At 39.9% G+C, this 17924-nt stretch overlaps 1 protein-coding gene across 1 annotated transcript; it reads right to left on the reverse strand.

The window, feature by feature from the left end:
* Positions 1–302: 302 nt before the first annotated feature.
* On the reverse strand, positions 303–16677 carry cpn1 (carboxypeptidase N, polypeptide 1). The gene is made up of 9 exons (XM_051418116.1): positions 16213–16677; positions 12978–13174; positions 11009–11164; positions 6358–6534; positions 6095–6206; positions 3321–3460; positions 2246–2345; positions 994–1112; positions 303–782 (listed from the first exon to the last, which is right to left on the reverse strand). The coding sequence occupies exons 1-9, from the start codon at positions 16445–16447 to the stop codon at positions 672–674; spliced, it is 1347 nt and encodes a 448-aa protein (XP_051274076.1). The 5' UTR covers positions 16448–16677; the 3' UTR covers positions 303–671.
* Between the last annotated feature and the right edge of the window lie 1247 nt (positions 16678–17924).

The following is a 17924-nucleotide window of genomic DNA, read 5'->3' on the forward strand; positions in this document are numbered from 1 at the left end:
TGTGTGTGTGTGTGTGTGTGTGTGTGTGTGTGTGTGTGTATTTTCTCAATGATTTTCTCCATGCTTCATGTTTGTTTGTTAATTTGCTTTCATATGTCCAGTTGTGTTATTCTTGCTATCTTCAGACTTCCTGTAGTCTTTATGTGTTTTATGGTCAATTGAAATGCTAGAAAATAAAAATATATTATTATCGATTAATGTTATTATAGTGAACAAGGAAAGAATATTTTATTAATTCAAGTGCCTTAAATAACAATAAACAGGCAAAATAAGGCAGAAGCACAGTTTAGAGAGATGGGAAGTAATGACAGCAAAAACATCCTTTTATTTTCACTTTCAATTTTCATCAAATTATAATAATCAAAATCCAAAAAAGTCCTTTACAAATACAGGATAGCTGTGTTCATACAAATCAACAACTGTTACATAAATACACCATTGCAACATTTCCTTAATACAGACACACAGTTTATATTTATCAACAAAAACACAAACAAAAACATAAAACATAATCATAGGACTACAAAGGTAAAATTACATACATAGGTGTATTATGGTCAATTATTATTTCCATAATTTGTATGTGTATGTGTGTGAATGTGTGTAGGTTTTACATGGGATTTTCAGTACGTGATATACGTTTGTGTGTTGTCTAAATTATTGTCCATGTCTCATCTAGGGCCCAGTTTTAAGGGGGCCTTGGGAGACGAGAAGTTCTTCTTGCCGTTGTGGGGCTTCACTTTCAGGTTTTGTTTTGGTGCCATTTTCAAGTAAAAATGAAGCTGCAAGGGAAGAGATGAAGAACAAGGTGTGAGTGAGCAACAAGGAGTACATTTCCACCCCAGAAGAACATGCAAAAGTAAACATAAGCCCTATCTGGGGTTTTCTAAACGTGTATTTGAACTACTTACTAGAAGTGTGTGAATCAGCTAATACATTCTTGTCTTATGCACCCATATACATTATGCCCCGTCCATACACATAGAAACACACCTGTATGGCTTCAGCTGGTCCCACTGTGACAGTGCTGGTGGAGGCGATGTAACCTGGGGCAGATGCTGTCACGGTGTAGGTACCCGGTAACAGAAGTCTGAAATAGTCGCCATCCAGTCCTAGAGGGACGCACATATGGGAAAAAATGGGAAGTGGAAGAAATATTGAGATCCTTAAGTAGAAGTTACAAGCCCTGCCTTCAAAAAATTATATCAGCAGAGTTTACTTTAGACTATGTAACTCTAACAAAGTAGAACTAACACAATCTACCTTTTACAAATGAAAAATGTAATTCAAAATCATACACTCTGGGGTTTTACTGCTATAGCTTTATTTGGCCTGGTCTGACCAGTAGCACATGGTGATTAATGTTACCAAATGTTAGCTAAGTTACAGTGGATATTGTTGTGTAACTGATATTGAGTGTGCTGACTTGATGACTCTTACCTACCTGTGATACTGTTACACTTGCAATAGTGTTGATCATCATCCTGTCACCCTTTAAAGTCTAAAAGTAAAAGTACCCACTATTCAGGTAAAATGACAGAGTTTTGTTACATATTATGCTATTGGATAATATTATGGATCCGTTGATATGTAAACAAAATTTTAATAATGTAGTCAAAAAAGGTGGACCTGATTTTATCTATTTTAAATAGTATATGTTGATTCAATTGACTGTATAATAATGCATCAGATTGTTCATTACAGGTTTTTAAAGATGTATGTAAGTAGTAGCTAAAGCTGTCAGATTTAAAAAATAAAATGCAGTAGAGTACAAAGTACCATAAAATGATAATACTCAAGTAAGTAAGTACTACAGAAATTAACTTAGTACAGTACTTGAGTACAAGCAGATACAGTGCATGCAGTCTGTAATATTAAGTTAATTTCCACCTTTGACCACTAGAGGGTGCCTTGTTCCATTCCAGTGTGGGGACTGACTGCACTTTTCCTTTTCATTGTGGTAATACAATAAAATTCAGCTATAAGAAAAGTTTTCTGACATTGTTGAGAGCTGGACTTCTTTCCAAGAAGCCCAAAGCCCTACACTTTGACTTCACTCTCTATCTGTGATTAAGATTTTACAACAAGTTTGAACACTCTGCATCCCCAGCCTGGACATTAGCAGATCATTTAGCACAGACCTCACATACTCACACACGTCTTCAACACTGCTTTTAAAGAGTAAGCAACTCCCAGGAAATAACAACCACATGTGTATAACAATGAACTGACACCCCCTTCTCACCGCAGGTCACATCGTGGTTGATGCCAGCCACTGAGATCTCAGCATTGCCGATAGGGTTGTTGTTTTCGTCATACACCATGCCTTTTATCCCATGGTGCACCTGGAAAAGTAGAAACACAGCTATGTTACTTTTAAATATTCACATTTCCATTTAATTTTATCAGATTCTCACTTTAATTTCTTTAACAGATCATGCCATTTGTGCCTTAAAAGAGACACACAATTTATATTTAATCTACAAAAAACACAAACAAAAACATGAAATACATAATCATAGGACTACAAATGTAAAATTACATACATACATATACTGTGGTCAATTATTACTTCCATAATTTGAATCTGTATGTGTGTGAATATGTGTATGTTTTACATGGGATTTTTAGTACGTGATATAAGTTTTCTAGGGCTGAGTTATAAGGCGGCCGCTTGTGCCACCCAGAATATGTAAAACATGTTAATATCAGCATGTCGGGTACGTGTGACCATCGATAGCTTTGGGTTTGAATGCTGCATTGATTTCAAGTCAGAAACTGCATTTACCTCAGACCTTATTAACCTTCCTCAGCCCTGTGGTCTGCAACACACATACAGTAAAACAAGACTAGAACACTATCTGCAGGCCGTCTCAGTTTGGTCTGTTTGATCAGTGCAGCAGAATAAGGTATACGTGTCTGAGCTCTCCCTTAGGGCTTAATGCATCACTATTCCCCCTTGGTACTCAGATAATCTGGGATAAGACATTTTGTCCTCAAACCAAGGTCTCTTTTCATGCTTGACGGGAAGGCAGAAGTCAGTTTACTTAAATTACACTGAATTTCATGCAGCTCAGTTTAAGTCACTTTATTCAGGGAATCCCAGGCAATACTTACAAGAAAGCAGGGTATTGGATTCAGGGCTGGTAGCAGGGGGGTTGTATGTAACTGTAGGTCTGTGTGCATCAAGTTGTAAATGACTTAACAGTAATTTGCCAAATAAGGAGTGTGTGTGTGTGTGTGTGTGTGTGTGTGTGTGTGTGTGTGTGTGTGTGTGTGTGTGTGTGTGTGTGTGTGTGTGTGTGTGTGTGTGTTCTGACCTGTTCAAGGTATGAAACCAGTGCTTCTCGGTTTCCCAGCCATTCTCTGGGCAGTGCTGATGCCGGAGGAAACTTATCACAGCTCAGCTCCAGGGTAATCTCAAAACAGTTGCTGTACAAATAGTTGAAGTCCTGCATGCCTAAAACACAGAAATAGACTCTTTACATTTCAGGCGAAGATCTCAGAAACGGGACGTATTTGTCATATCAGTGGTTCCCAGTGTGGTTTATAGAGTGGTTTACATGGGGATTTAGTTTCTCTTTTAAAAGGTTTGTTCAGATTTGTAAGGATCTGATGTGATTTATCGTTTCTGTTCATTTAAAAAAAAACACTTATTTTATGGTCAAGCAGAATTGTTCCAAACCACATCATTTTGCTGTTGTGACAGACATGTAAGAACATTTATCTACAGCACTTTTACCATGCTACATAACACTTGGAGCAAAAGGACTTGTTAGAATAAACATAACATGCTGCTACTAAATGAGACTGTAGGCGTTTCCATCCAATTCAAAAGCTTGCATGACTCAACCAAAAAGCTCCACAGATTCACATTCCAAAGAATAAGCCAGGCCAGCCCAGACGAGGACTTACAGATCAAAGAAGTGGGTATTGTTATTATTGCAGTTACAGATTAACTGAGCTGAAATCGAATACATGCCCAGACAGTTGAAAGAACTTGGTGTGCTGTAGTTTCACAAGTTTCACAACTCATAAACCAAAACGAGGGAGGATGAGGACTTGCCTGCCAGTACCTAAGCTCGTATAACTCCGAATGGCCTGTAGGTGGCCAATGCCAGTAAATAATACTATATTAAACCAAACCCTAATAACAGCTCCACTAAGCACTCTGGCTACTTTCACGGTACACAAGAATGCAAATTAAACCTCAAATATTCACTGTTTTTATTTTGAAGGTGCAATTGGAGGACAGTAAATCTGACACTAGATTCAGGGTAGAACATTTTAATTGCACCAAGACAGGACATATTGGATGACACTTGATTAAAAATACAGTCAACACACTGAAAGTGTATGTTCAAGTATTAGGGATTGCTCCAGTATAGCACTATTTGTTGGCTTTAGCACTTGAATAGTAAAATTAGGTTGGGGAAAAAAACAAATATGTGTAGAAGGCTTATGCATGTGTTTATGTGCATCCCTGTGAAAGTATATTTGAGTTATGCAGCACCATTAGAATGACTGATGGGAATATTAATGATTTTTCCTGTATTGATGGGTGTCATCAGCAATTTTTCATTCATCATCCATTTGCCAGACAGGATTAAAACCACTGTGGCAGATGAATACTATACCAGAGGGGATGATGTTGTGGATTTGAATTTCTCCCATTTGCAGTGGTAAGGGACTATGGGAAAATTATTCAATAAAATATTTTCACTACAGTTTCAATGTCTATTTCTGTAGAATATGTCACAGTCATGTAAAAAACATGACTTTTTTTTTTTAACTCAAATCAAAGGCAAACTTAATGTAGAAAGATAGAGCTAGCAGCAGAAACACTTTGTGTGGACACCACAGGTGTGTGAGACGCAGCAGTTCAGCGAGGCAGCCATTACACACTGTGTGTTGCGTTGTGTCCCACCCGTAACAGTTTTTACCACTGTCAGGGACATAACTAATCATTTCTGTGAAGTCCCTAAGGTTGCAATTTGTCATTTACAAACTTGAGCAACTAAACTGAGGGGTCAGTGGAAGTGCAGCTGTTGGTGTACAGGGGGTGAAAAGGTTAAAGGCAAGAGGAGAGCACAAAGTCCTCAGAGAGAGTCAGAGGGTTCATGACGACACTGGGAAAGCTTGCCTTGCAAGCCACTCAAGGCATGTCATTCATGCTGTAGTCCATGCCAGCGCCTGCCATCATTCATGCAGGTGGCCTTGTCTTTCTTTAGAAAGGGAAGAATAATGGACATCCTCCAACACACTGGAATTTTGCACTTAACCAGGGAACAGTCTGTTTTGTACGTAGTGAGTCAGTATTGTGCTTAATGGTGCTGGTAGAGAAATTGAGCTTTTTGTGGCTGTTAAATTCCATCTCTGTATCTGGCGTGTACGGCTGTGCACAGCGCTACACACTTGCCTTTCTTTCACTCAGTCAATGTGTGTATCCAGTGCTGCAGCATACTATATTATTAATCAATGCTTCTATGGAAGCAAACAGGGAAAAGGTCTGAATGCCTTTTGAAGACAGTGTGACATTTTGTGGAATTCACTTTATTAGTGTGAGTTAGATGAGCAGATTGAATCCACTCTCATGTCTGTATGTTAAATTTGAAGTACCACCCGCAGGAAGGCTGGCTTAACCAACACTTCTAAAGTTCAGTTACTATCTACTATTACCACTATTACTACAAAGCTTACTAACTAACTTCAAACTTAAAGTGTAAAAATGTCAAGTTCCTTTTTTTAGCTAACTGGCTGCTAGTGGTAGCTTCATATTCAGCCAATGTGTCAATCTTCTCTTATAACAGTCAGCAAGATTAAAATCCTGAAAATCAAGTATATAAAATACAGTGTGACCATTCATTCTTCAACTTAGTTTATCCTCCCACTTTACTGTTTGAAACTCTACACAGTTCATGGATGAAACTCAAAGGAATTTAGGGGGCAATGTTGGACACTATAACAAAATCAGGAGGAGTATCTTTAAAGATGATGCTCTTCATTATTCCAGTGGAGTTTCTAGAGTTTTAATATTTGTTTTATCGGTTGCTTTGTCTTCTCGCTGCTGTTGAGCAGACGTTCTCCTGCTTACCTTTGGACAGAGAGTACCAGCTGGCCCCGTTGGTGATACCCTCATCAAAGAAGTCCCCACAGTTCCAACCCTTGTGCATCCAGCTGTGAGCGTACGAGTAGGTCCTCGCCAACTGTCATCACACACAAATGCACGTGCCCAATCATCCACATGTTTTCACGCACACACAGACAGACACACACACACACACACACACACAAAACAGACAGTGATGAGTTCAGATGTGTGTAACATCTGGAGGGAATTTTTAATCTGCAGCACACCTTTCTGAAGATTTTGTCATCCGGAGTGGCTGCATATGTATTCCTCCCTCGAATGCGAGGATCTCTCGACTTGTCGAAGGGGTAGTTGGCTACCACAGCTCCTCCGTGGAGGTTGGCTGACAGGACAAAATTGTAGTTTTGCATCCATTTTATGACTGCCAAAGTCTCTGGTTCAACCTGTGAGAAAGTTATATAGAAAGTATCTTATAGGGCTGATGTAGTTACAGGACAAAGTACACGGCATATGGACCTTTTTATACAATGAATTAAACTGTCCAGTGCACTCTTTGCGCCTGTCAAACATATTTATATTGTCTGGTTATTGATATTATTACACATAACCTTCACTTCATCCCGCTCTTTTCCCAAACAACATTAGTGGACTGGAGACATCTGGTTTTCTTTTCACCCAGAACCACTGGCTTCTCTGCTTGTCTGGTTATGCGGACAACTCCTGGTTTTCTCTGCTTTAGAACATGCAAGTATTTTCTCTGTGATTTTGTTTTCCTCTTTTCATTTTTAAGCAACCAGAGTTATCTTTGGGAAACCATGATTAATCCTTCAAGGTATCCTCTGCCTTTTTCAAGCCCATAAATTGATTCATCAGCTTTACTTGCAGTGCACGTTCTCCCTCATCCTCCGCTTCAGTATATCTCATTTTATCTAAATGAATCAAGCATGGTTTGCATTTATTAAAATGCATCTCTTCTGAGTCTGGAATTCAGGCAGAAAGACAAGTTTGCAAGATTTAAGTAAAAGCTGAAAGGATGAAAACACAACAGTTACATTTTAGGGCAAATGTACAATATGCACTTCAATGTAAAATATCTGTTAGTTTCAAGGTTATTTTAAAGGTTACATAAGGCTGCTCATGTTAATTTATGTATCTCATTCTGAAAAACACAGGATCCTATGCCACGCACGTAACTCAAAAGCATCTCTCATGCAATGCTACCTTTAAATTATGCCATTTATTTTCTCTGTCAGCGTTAACTATCCTCACACACTCTTACCCATATATCACGCATGGAGACAAGAAGTAATACCTCCCCCTGAATAAGGTATGCAGCACAATAAACACAGTCTGGTTCAACTGAAGGATAATCAGGCCGATCAGGGACTACTGGCCTTGAGCGCAAACTTCTGTTTTCAGGACTGGCGGGTGTTTATTGTCTGTGGATCTTTATATACACTCATGCGTGCTTTGTAGTCAGAGCTGTCACCTTGGTGTAGGGTTACACATGAAGGACATACTCGCACACTGATGATCATATCTCAGACAGAAAGAATAGCATGCTTTAAACCCACACATTCTGGATCATTCAGACAATTCAAGGTTAGATTTCACACTGTATGACATTATGTCTCTGCATGCCAATCAACTGTCAAGTTCATGGTGTGAAGTGGGCTCTTATTCAGAGGCTGTATAAGTTTCAGACCCTGCTGACAGTCTGTGGTTCATAAAAATGGATTCCTGAGTGGACTCCACCAATAAAAACCACAACTACACTGGGAGACTCTGAGACCAGAGACGGTGCCGATCCCCTTTGTCCAGTTTACTGCAAGATTTGAAGATTAAAGTTATGTTTTCAAAAGTAGTACCTGAGTTTGTACATTTGTCAGTTATTGCAGCTACCTTAAGTTTAGTCTGCCGGCCTATAAACATATTGTTTTTCACTTTTGCATTATTTTGTAGAACAGTCTCTTATCCTGAGGAAAAAAGTGTTTCTTTCTTTTATTAAACCCTGGATGAAACATCATCAGTTGCCTAGTTAAAATGTAGCATAGCTGAGGCTGCAGGCGAGCACAGGGGTTTGTGGCTTCATGTAGCCCCGTTGAGAATGTAATCCTGACCAGCATGAATGAAGTATCTGTAACAGTGGCACAGTTACTCTTTTGTGTTTGCCTTTCAGGAGGCAGTCATGTGGGTAGACAGCCAGCCTGCCACTGGGAAGACCAGTGTTTTAGTTTTCTCAACACATTTGCAGCCCAGGAACTAGGAAATAGTAAGAAAAAGTAAGAAATCAATGGCTGTCCCTTGCTTGGGAACAAAATCTTAATAAAAACTTTACTGATGTGTAATAATAAAATCAACCACCCCTCTTTTTCAAAGAGGTAGCTCAATGATGGTTTCCTGACTTTACTTAGAGGCAATTAGGCACTCCTCATCTCACTCACTGCACATGTGTTAAGATTTGGGATTTTGTTACTGTTTATAGCTGCAGCGTATTAGTGTACATTGATTTAAGTGGCTCTGTGTACAGTATTTATCAGTGAATAGACATGTTTAGCCAGCATAGACCCGTGTTCTGTTGTTTCCAAGATTTGTGTTTTATATACTTTTTCAAAAAGTTTAGAATAAATGTAAAAACTGCAGATATCTGTGAATGTTATACATTCCTTCAGGTAAAGTTATAACATTATTTTATTATTGTTTTAATTCCCTTTTTTTTACTCTATTAAAGGTGTATTATTTCTTGTCATTTTAATTTCTTTACAAAGTGTATTATCATTAATTTTGATTGATGATCTCATTGTAATAATATTGTTAACATTACTATTGCACAATCACTCATATAAGCCTAATCTGGTCAATAGTGTTACAATGTTACGCAAACAAACACTGTTATATATATATTTGATATTGATTTTTGATATAAATTACATATTTTCAGAGACATTATACAATCCAGCTGTAATAACACAAAGTGGTTTAAAGCAGGAGGGACCAAAGAGCAGGCCAATTTCCTTTTGAGGAAATTAACCTTGAACAGTAGCTCTTTTAGTGTCTGTCGAAGATGACTGCAGATGAGACACCCCCGAGGATCTGACCTTAATACTTAAAATGTACTTTTCAGCCGACTATTAGCAATAGTTTGACAGCACACGCTCTCATCCTTCCCTTGTTTCTACATTTTACACTGCAGTGATCTCAGATAATAAGTGCACAGTGAAATACAGTCACCCAGAACAGAACTGTGTCTCTAATACAACCAATCTGAGCTGAGCCACAAATGCAATACATCAGCATGTTTTTTAAATAAATTATACAGAGTCTAATTCTTTTCATTTTTAATGGATAGAACATGCAGTTGCATGTACAGTACCTGACTGTTCAGAGAGCGTAGTGTAATTCTGTCAAGTTAAAAATAGGAAGGAGCACAATGCTTGATAAGGGGGCTTCCGTAGGAAGAAAAATATCCACCAGGGCTTTATCAGTTGTTCCCGACCCACTGGAAGAGAGCACATGGGTATAAGCATCTGTGCTTTTGAAATACCATTGGTGGATTTTACTTTTACTCAAGCACTGTACTTTACATGAGTATTTCCATTTTATGCTACTTTATACGTCTGCTCGACTTCACAGAGTTTGTTACTTCACTTAATAAGATTTTACACAAAACAACACATGATCAAACCTTAAAATACAACACATTGTTAAGGATTAAACCAGTGGTTTTCAGTGTTTTTAGCTTGTGACCCCTTCCAATAAAACTGTGTCTAGTTGCATCACATATGTGAGTTGCAGTTCCACTCCAAACATCTCAGACTGTTCAATTTAAATATTTGTTTCATCCAAAGGAAGGTAAAACAAAAAAAAAATCCTCTCTCATTAATTATCTAACAACCCCTCAGATTTATTTATTTATTACTTTGGAGGGGTCACAAGTACTTTTACTTTTAATAGCCTACTAAATTTAGCTAATAATACTTTAAATGCAAGATCTTTACTTGTATGTAATGTAAGTATTTTTCCATTGTGGTACTGGTACTTTGTGAAATGCAGAGTGTCACACAGTATCTCAAGGTAGCAGGTAACACTTAGACTCTGAGACGGCAGAGTAGGTCAGTTCAAATTCTCATGGTGGTGAGGAAATGACAAAAATGTTTAGCTGAAGCTGAAAGTCTTTATATACAGTACATACACTTTGTCAGGTTGTTATGATTCCAATAGCGTGAGCGCTTTAGAGGACTTCTGTATGTCAACTTTATTCGATTGTCCTAACTGACATCATTAAAAAATGTCAAAGCTTATTATGAGCTCAGTATCCCACAAATCCACAAAACTAATAGCAAACATAAAAATATTCTGACCCATATTATTATCCAGGTTGAAAGGGATATTTTCACTGATGCTTTTGTGCTTTTGTGCGTCAGAACCAGTAAGGCTGCCATTTTGCACAAAGGAGAGCGGCCTCTTTCTGACCCAGAGGTAGAAAAGCACCGTTTATATGAGGAGATATAGGTTTTACAGTAAGATAAGCAAACACACCCACTTAAATGGGTCAGACTATACAGGCGCACACAAGCAGACGGACTACCAAGAGATTTATGGGGTCTACTTACTGTTTAAATTTATGGGCAGTTTCTTTTTATTTAGCAAAAGCTCAGCTGGCAGTGGAATCTGATCCAATACAATCTCATGCATTCGTTTATGTCAACATAAGTTAAAGCCAAGATAATTCAACTATGTAACACTCGCTCATTCTTCAGCTCCATATCAACACACACACACACACACGAGAAATGTACTCATCCATGTTCCTCTCTCCCTCTTTCTCTTTAACCTGCACATACATTTATTTTCAGACACATATACGTAGATAAACGGAGTCTTGTGTCTCCTGTGTGTTTATCCAGTAGCTCTGACCTGTTGCTCCCAGTTGTCCGGCAAGGGCAGGTGGTGGTTTCGTCCGTTGGTCTTCTCATAGTAGTACATGAGTGCGTTCAGGTCTGGAAAGTTCCGGTTCAAATCGATTTCTCTGGAGTTCCCTCGACCCACCAGGTAGCCGTTGAACTCTGGACCCTGTTGACCCACAGAATAAATATCAAGTTTCTCAAACAGCAAATACTGTTGGGTCACCTTGTTTTTTCCAAGCAGAGTCAGTGAGTGAATTATTTTGGCTTCTTGGGTTTTAAGATGCAGTTTTTCAAGTAATTCCAAATTGCTTGGAAGCAGCAAAGGAAAACTAGTTTGTGTATTCCACAAACTGCACAGGCAATCTGCAGTGTAACAACAGTACGTTGTTTTCCAACAGGTTTTTTTTATGGATATAACATTTAATTCACAATGACTTCTTTGTTTTTTTAGGACTCTAAACTCAGATCCTTTCCAAAACCTTTAAAGGGTGTTAGACTCCACAAACAAGAGAAAAATCCAAGACACTCAGAGTCCTGACTAGTAAAACGTCTATAATATTATTGGCAGATACAATATTGAAAGATTGGTATCATTGTTGACATCTGTGCATTTGAGGGAAATGTGTCAACAACTTTTGGATGGATTGCTATGAAATTAGGTACAGATAGCCACGGCCCCCATATTGACTTTGGTGGTCCATTAACTTTTTCCTCTATCGCCACCATTAGGATGGATTTTGAACTTGTTCAATACCTTTGGTTTATGAAAAACACCAAAAAAACACAAGACATTCCTTTCAGCCTCAGCTGCAGCAGTACTTTTTGTTTAGTGCTGATTAGTAAATGTCAGCATGCTAACACAGTAAACTAACTGATGGTAAACAATATACCTGCTACTGTAAACATAAACTTATCCTTGTCTTTCTGAGCATGTCACTATGCTGACGATAGGATGTAGCTCAACGCTTGGCTCTGCACCACTAGCATGGCTCTAGACTCTTGTTTCTATTAAACTCAAGACTCAGAATGCCTTGGAATTTTCTTTCGTGTTTGCCTCTTTTTTCACTTGACTCTAAATAGCACCTTTTATCATTGAGTATCACTTTTAATATACATTTACAGACTTAGGCAACTGCACTCTGGCTTTTTTCTTTTTTTGTCATCAAGAGCAAGTCCAAAATATTTTCCAAAATAGGAATTTCTTGGATTTGCACGATATGTCTCGTGCAGGCTTCTACCTGCTGCAAGACAACTGAAAGACCTGACTGAACTATGAATGGAACCACCAAAATCTTACATTTTCTAACGCCATCAGCATGAAAGACAATATTTGTGTTGTTTTTTTCCTAGAAGCTCATCGGGAGCCCTCTAGGATGCTGGGAAATGAAGCAGCCTTCCCATTGTGTCCAGACACTGCTACATCCAAACAACAGAAAATTATAGTGCTATGTGCACTTGAGTGGCAAAGAGAGGGACTGTCATTCGCAACTGGCCTCCTCAGGACATACAATTAGTGTGTCGAAGAGATTGTGCACATGTGTGTCTGTTGTTTTACGGACCATATAATTACCCCCCGGTAGAAAGCTAGGGGCTCAGGGCGCTGACAGATGAGATTATTACAGATATTAGCAAACAGTGGAAGATTTAATTAAAAAAAATTTTTGGCTATTGGTTGTTTGTCTCTAATGGCTATAAACAGACACACATACCTTCAGACATACAGCATTTTACCTGATGGAGTCAGTTGTGTTTGCTGTGATTTAACTTGCAGGTGTTAAGTTTTCCTGAGGGACTTTAACATTTCTAACATTTCCACTGGCAAGAACACAATCAAGGAAAATTGTGGAAACCTTTTCTCCACAAGTGGCAAATGATTGCTGAAGAAAAACAGCCAAAGGCATCCCAGTGGGTGATATTCTCTGGTTTTCTTTTGGCACGTGGAAGCCCAGAGCTCACATGTATGTCAGGGTGTACATTACCTGTCTGGCAGCCACCTCGTAGCCATCAGGGTTCATGGAGGGCAGGATGTGGATGCGCGTGTCATGGATCAGCCTTGTGATCCGCTGGTTTCCGGCTCGATACTCCTCGCAGAGAAACTGGGAGAACTTAATGAGTAGCTCACGGCCGAGCACTTCGTTGCCATGCATGTTACCCACGTACTTGAACTCTGGCTCCACTGGGGAGGAAGTAGAAAGGTGGAGGGGGGCATGAGGTCAAAAAGCCACACAGAGCTGCCAAGCGTGACATTTAAAATGACTGCCTGAGCATGGTCACACATACATACACACATATGAGCTCGCTCACTCACCGCATGAAAGCACAGAATCACTAGGTAGTCTTTTTCATGTTTTTAATTGAACCTCTGTTTTTTTTCTGTATGCCAGCAGATTGAGTTTCTTAATGTTACAGGTTTTACATTTTAATTTATCAACACATAACTTATAAAGCAAATTCTATAACTTATTAAATCAATGTAACCTTAGGTCGACAGCAGCCACTGCCACCATAAACGGCACTTACAAGATAATGGCAGATTCAATTTGCCCTCATTTACCAAAGTTCTCTTCTCTCTCTCATCAGTAGCTTTAAATACATCACCACTGCAAACAGGGAGCAACAAAAGTCTCCTTGCTAGGTACACTGTGTTTACGTCTCTATGTATTTTTGTGATAAAATCATTGAAAATGTGTCACGCGGAAACATGATATAATAGCACAAGAGTCATTATGCAAACGGACTACAATATCTATCTAAAGTTTGTTAATGTTAGCTAAAAGGATACTCCACTAATCTAACAGTGCACTCTGATACCGCTGTCAGACTCACGATGGACAGTTAAAAAAGGAGCAAGATCTATACAGCAGAACCAGAGCTATTTTTATTTGTATTCTATATTTTTGCCTTTTTTGATAAAGTATGGTGCCTACATTACCCACAATGCAACTCAATCACCAACAGTTCTGTCGCAAGATTTGTGTATCTTATGCTATTACCACCTCAAGCCGCTAGCCTCAAGCAGAGATGAGGAATGAGCTACAGAGGTCTGGGAAGCTTACTTCTTTAGTACTTCACGTCCCCCAGACTGACTCAAGTGACATCACTTGAGGAAATTGACCATATTTAACACAGCTCCCTCTGGACCCATGAAAGACTTTTTTCGCATATGCAGTAGTACTCCCAATGATCTGTGAACAAACTCTGATGTGGTGGAGTTGCCCTTTAACTAACCGCCATGACTTGCCACCATGAGCTGCCAGACCGAGTAACGCTGTAGTGGTAAAACCCTTCAGTATGTTCAGGGTTTTATTGCTTATGGTTTTAACTTTTTATTTTAAATAGGAAGATTTTGCTATTTTTGTCTTTCAAAAGACGCATAGTCTCGCTTCAAAATAATTACTAACCCTCAATTTTTTTCACATTTCTTTAATTTCTTGATATGGTAGGTCTCAAAGTTCTGACAAAGGTGAGGGGAGTGAGTCTGATTACGACTGATTGAATTATTTGGATAAGTTCATCTGACATTCCTATGGGTATCTGTCACTGATTGGGTGAACCACCTATCCAAACAGTCTCCCTCTCTGTATAGGGTTCCCTCCTCCCAGGGGTCCCTTCATTAATCACTGCTGCAGCGTTGATAGACCTAAGGAACCCCAAACGGTGCAGCTTGACAGAGCTACTGCTGAACACTGGGGCGAATGCTAAAATAATGCTGCCTTGTGCCCTTACTTTATGATTTTAAGCTAAAGGTGGTGCCTGGTACATAACTCTGCATTATTGTATTTGTTTGCACTTTTCATGAGAAGAAGTAAGAGTGGGTTATTTGGGGGTGGGGTATTGTGTGGGTGAGCAGATACTTCCAAATTTATGAACACCCTTCACTAATTGCTTCAGGCACCCAAATGGCAGCTTGGGCGCTGCAATTCACCTCCTTTTCTTTAACACAGGGCCAACTGGCCTCAGGTTCAGAAAACAGTGTTGGCTCTCCCATTCTGCTTTAAACACACACACACACACACACACACACACACACACACACACACACACACACACACACACACACTCAGCAGCATGTGAAAGACATGAACTTCCTAAAGGGTGCAAGAGGGTTGACCCAGACAAGACCTCAGGTCACTCCCCACTGTGAAGTGCACGGTTCCTGTTTTTCACCATTGGTCATCTTGCAAAAGAACAGTCACACATCCTTCTATTCTACTGAAGGAAGCCCCTACGTGTGCAAATGTAGATAAAAAAAGCCCCCCCCCCCGCCACCAAAGAGTTTTCATTAAAAATTCAAGAATGAAAATAAACTTCAAAATCACTTACATGAATGTGACATTTTGGCCTGTTTTCAATAGAAACAAGCTATGACAAGGTTATGATTTTCCAATTTGCAACCGATATGCAAAATAAACACCTGGAGAGTTGATTCAGTAGTTAGGAGGGGGGGGCAAAGCTTTTGAAAGAGCGGGTTCAGGGTTAAATCCTTGTTGATTCAAAGTGAACTTCTGTGTCATCTGCTCAGCTTTGAATAACACCACACATTTTCTCAGTGGTTGGATGGCAAAATTGAAATGGATCACAGATGTTCACTCAATTCTTTCACTTTTGCCTTTTGTCTTTCACTTCGGAGTTTTCCACAGATTCTTGTCGCTGATGTTTATCAAAGAAGCCAGCTTGGGATAACTCCTCTTTTTCCTTCTTCACTATTAAGCCACACAGTAAATCAGCTTCAGACAGTTAAATCGAAAGCTTGCATTTCATCTCTTCCAGAAAAAAAACACCAGAGCCCCCACAGACTGCTCTGTCTCCTGCCAGCTATGTTCTCACTCCCAAGAAGAAGCAAGAAGAGCAAAACAAATGGGCCGCCAATGACAGGGCCTGTGCATTTTAAATCCATAATCATTTAAAATCTATTTTGTGTACCACTAGAACATTAAACCATGTTCATTTATCAGCTTCAGAAGTTGCTTAGTGGGATTTGACAAGAGTGTGAGCTTACTGTCATGTAGAAACTCACATTTTAACATTTTGATTAAGATTGAATATTATATATTAACTTGGAATTTGCTGTATGTTTGCAAGTAATTATAAATTAATCCCTACTGTGCAAATGTATTAGTATTGCTGACATACAGATTGGCATAATTAATTGACTTTTAATGTAAGACACCGATCCACACTGTACTGTCAAACACTGAACCAGGTGTTACTCACATGCTTCATGGATGCCCGGGTTATCACTGAACTCCAGCACATAAAGGTGGCGCCCCTCTACACTGCGCCCGATGCTGTAAATGCGTGTGATGTAGGGGCATTCGCTCTGCACTGCAAACAGGGCTCGCACCATGTCCTCGTAGCGGTGATGCTGGAAGTCTGAGCCTCGCACCAGATGCCCCATCAGCCCCAGCAGGAGAGCAGTGAGCCAGGGAAGAGTCAACCCCTGCTGCATGGTCCCTCAGCCCAAGTTGTGCAGCACAGGAGTAGAAAGAGGAGAGGAGGCAAGAGAGGAGGCTGCCTGCAACTATGCAAAACAACTCACACACTTTTCAGATGTATGTTTATCTCCTTACACACCAAACATACTGCTTTACTCCCTGCTTGCTCTTTTCCTTTCTTGTCCTCTTCTTTCTCCTGCTCTCCCTCTGCCTCCTCCCACATACAGTCCTCACACTGAAGAGCAAGTAAGGACAGCCCCCTGCTCCTTCTTTGTCTTACTCTCCTCCTCCAACAGCTGCTTCTCTCCCTCTCTCTTTCCCTTTGGGTCCTTGTCAAGTACATGCTACTTGCTTTATTGGCGCTTAGAATACTTCTGCTTCAAGTAGTTCGCCCCGTGGCCCCCTCGGCTCTCTGCACACACAATCTGAATTTCATTCTGTCTCTGAGACACTCATTTTCTATCCCTTTCTTTGTCTCTAACTCTTGTTCTATACTCCCTTCCTGGGAAAGAGGGGTTGTTTCCACGGCACTGGTCTCCCCAACCCCTGCAGCCCTCAATCATCCATTCATTAACTCTTAAGTCAACACACAACCCCTGTGTGTGTGTGTGTGTGTGTGTGTGTGTGTGTGTGTGTGTGTGTGTGTGTGTGTGTGTGTGTGTGTGTGTGTGTGTGTGTGTGAGAGAGAGTGAATGCACGTCTGCCTGCACTCCTCTGATGAATCAGTGTGAGAGCTCTTTCGCAACCTTTGGACTGGTTTTGTTGCTCTGTTTCCTCGAAGCAGCATTCACACACACACACATAGGAAAACATGTGTGTGTGTGTGTGTGTGTGTGTGTGTGTGTGTATGAATGCACACAAATGCGCTTATGGCCCAGGGAAGAAGGACCAAATGCTGCAATTACACTTCTAAAAGACACAGGTTGATGCCAAGACACATGCACCCCCACAAACGCACACACTTACTGGTGAGTGTGCAAGGGGTGCTGTCAATCAAACCTGCTGGTGAAAAGAGGAGCTTTTCCCTCGCAGAATGTTGTGCAACTGCTAGTGGAAGTTTCAAAAAAGAAAGAAGGAAAGGCAAACGTGAAGCAAGAGAAAGGGTTGCAGAATGGAAAATTGAGCAACAAAGGCACGAGAGGAAGGATAAATGTTAAAAAAAGGTACAGAGAGAGGAACAACAACTGACAAAGATGGAGATCAAGCAGGAGAAGAGACACAGACAGAATTTGAGACAAAGATGAAGACCAACTTCGCTTCACTGTGGTTTTACTCCATGGAAATGTGTTTTTCTGTTATTGATTTCCCTGAAAATGGCAAACGGAAACTGTGCTTCTCACATTTACACATTATATGCCATCAATGGCCTTTTTATTCGACAGGCTAAAGTAAATTGGGACAGCTTTGGACCATTCCTCATTATCCCTGCTGGTGATTGTGTTTCTTCTGCTTCATTGTTTACATCTGGTACGCCTCAAGGCTTAGTACACA

The sequence above is a fragment of the Dicentrarchus labrax genome, unplaced genomic scaffold (genome assembly GCF_905237075.1).
Source record: "Dicentrarchus labrax unplaced genomic scaffold, dlabrax2021, whole genome shotgun sequence".
In the NCBI taxonomy this organism is placed as follows: Eukaryota; Metazoa; Chordata; class Actinopteri; family Moronidae; genus Dicentrarchus; species Dicentrarchus labrax.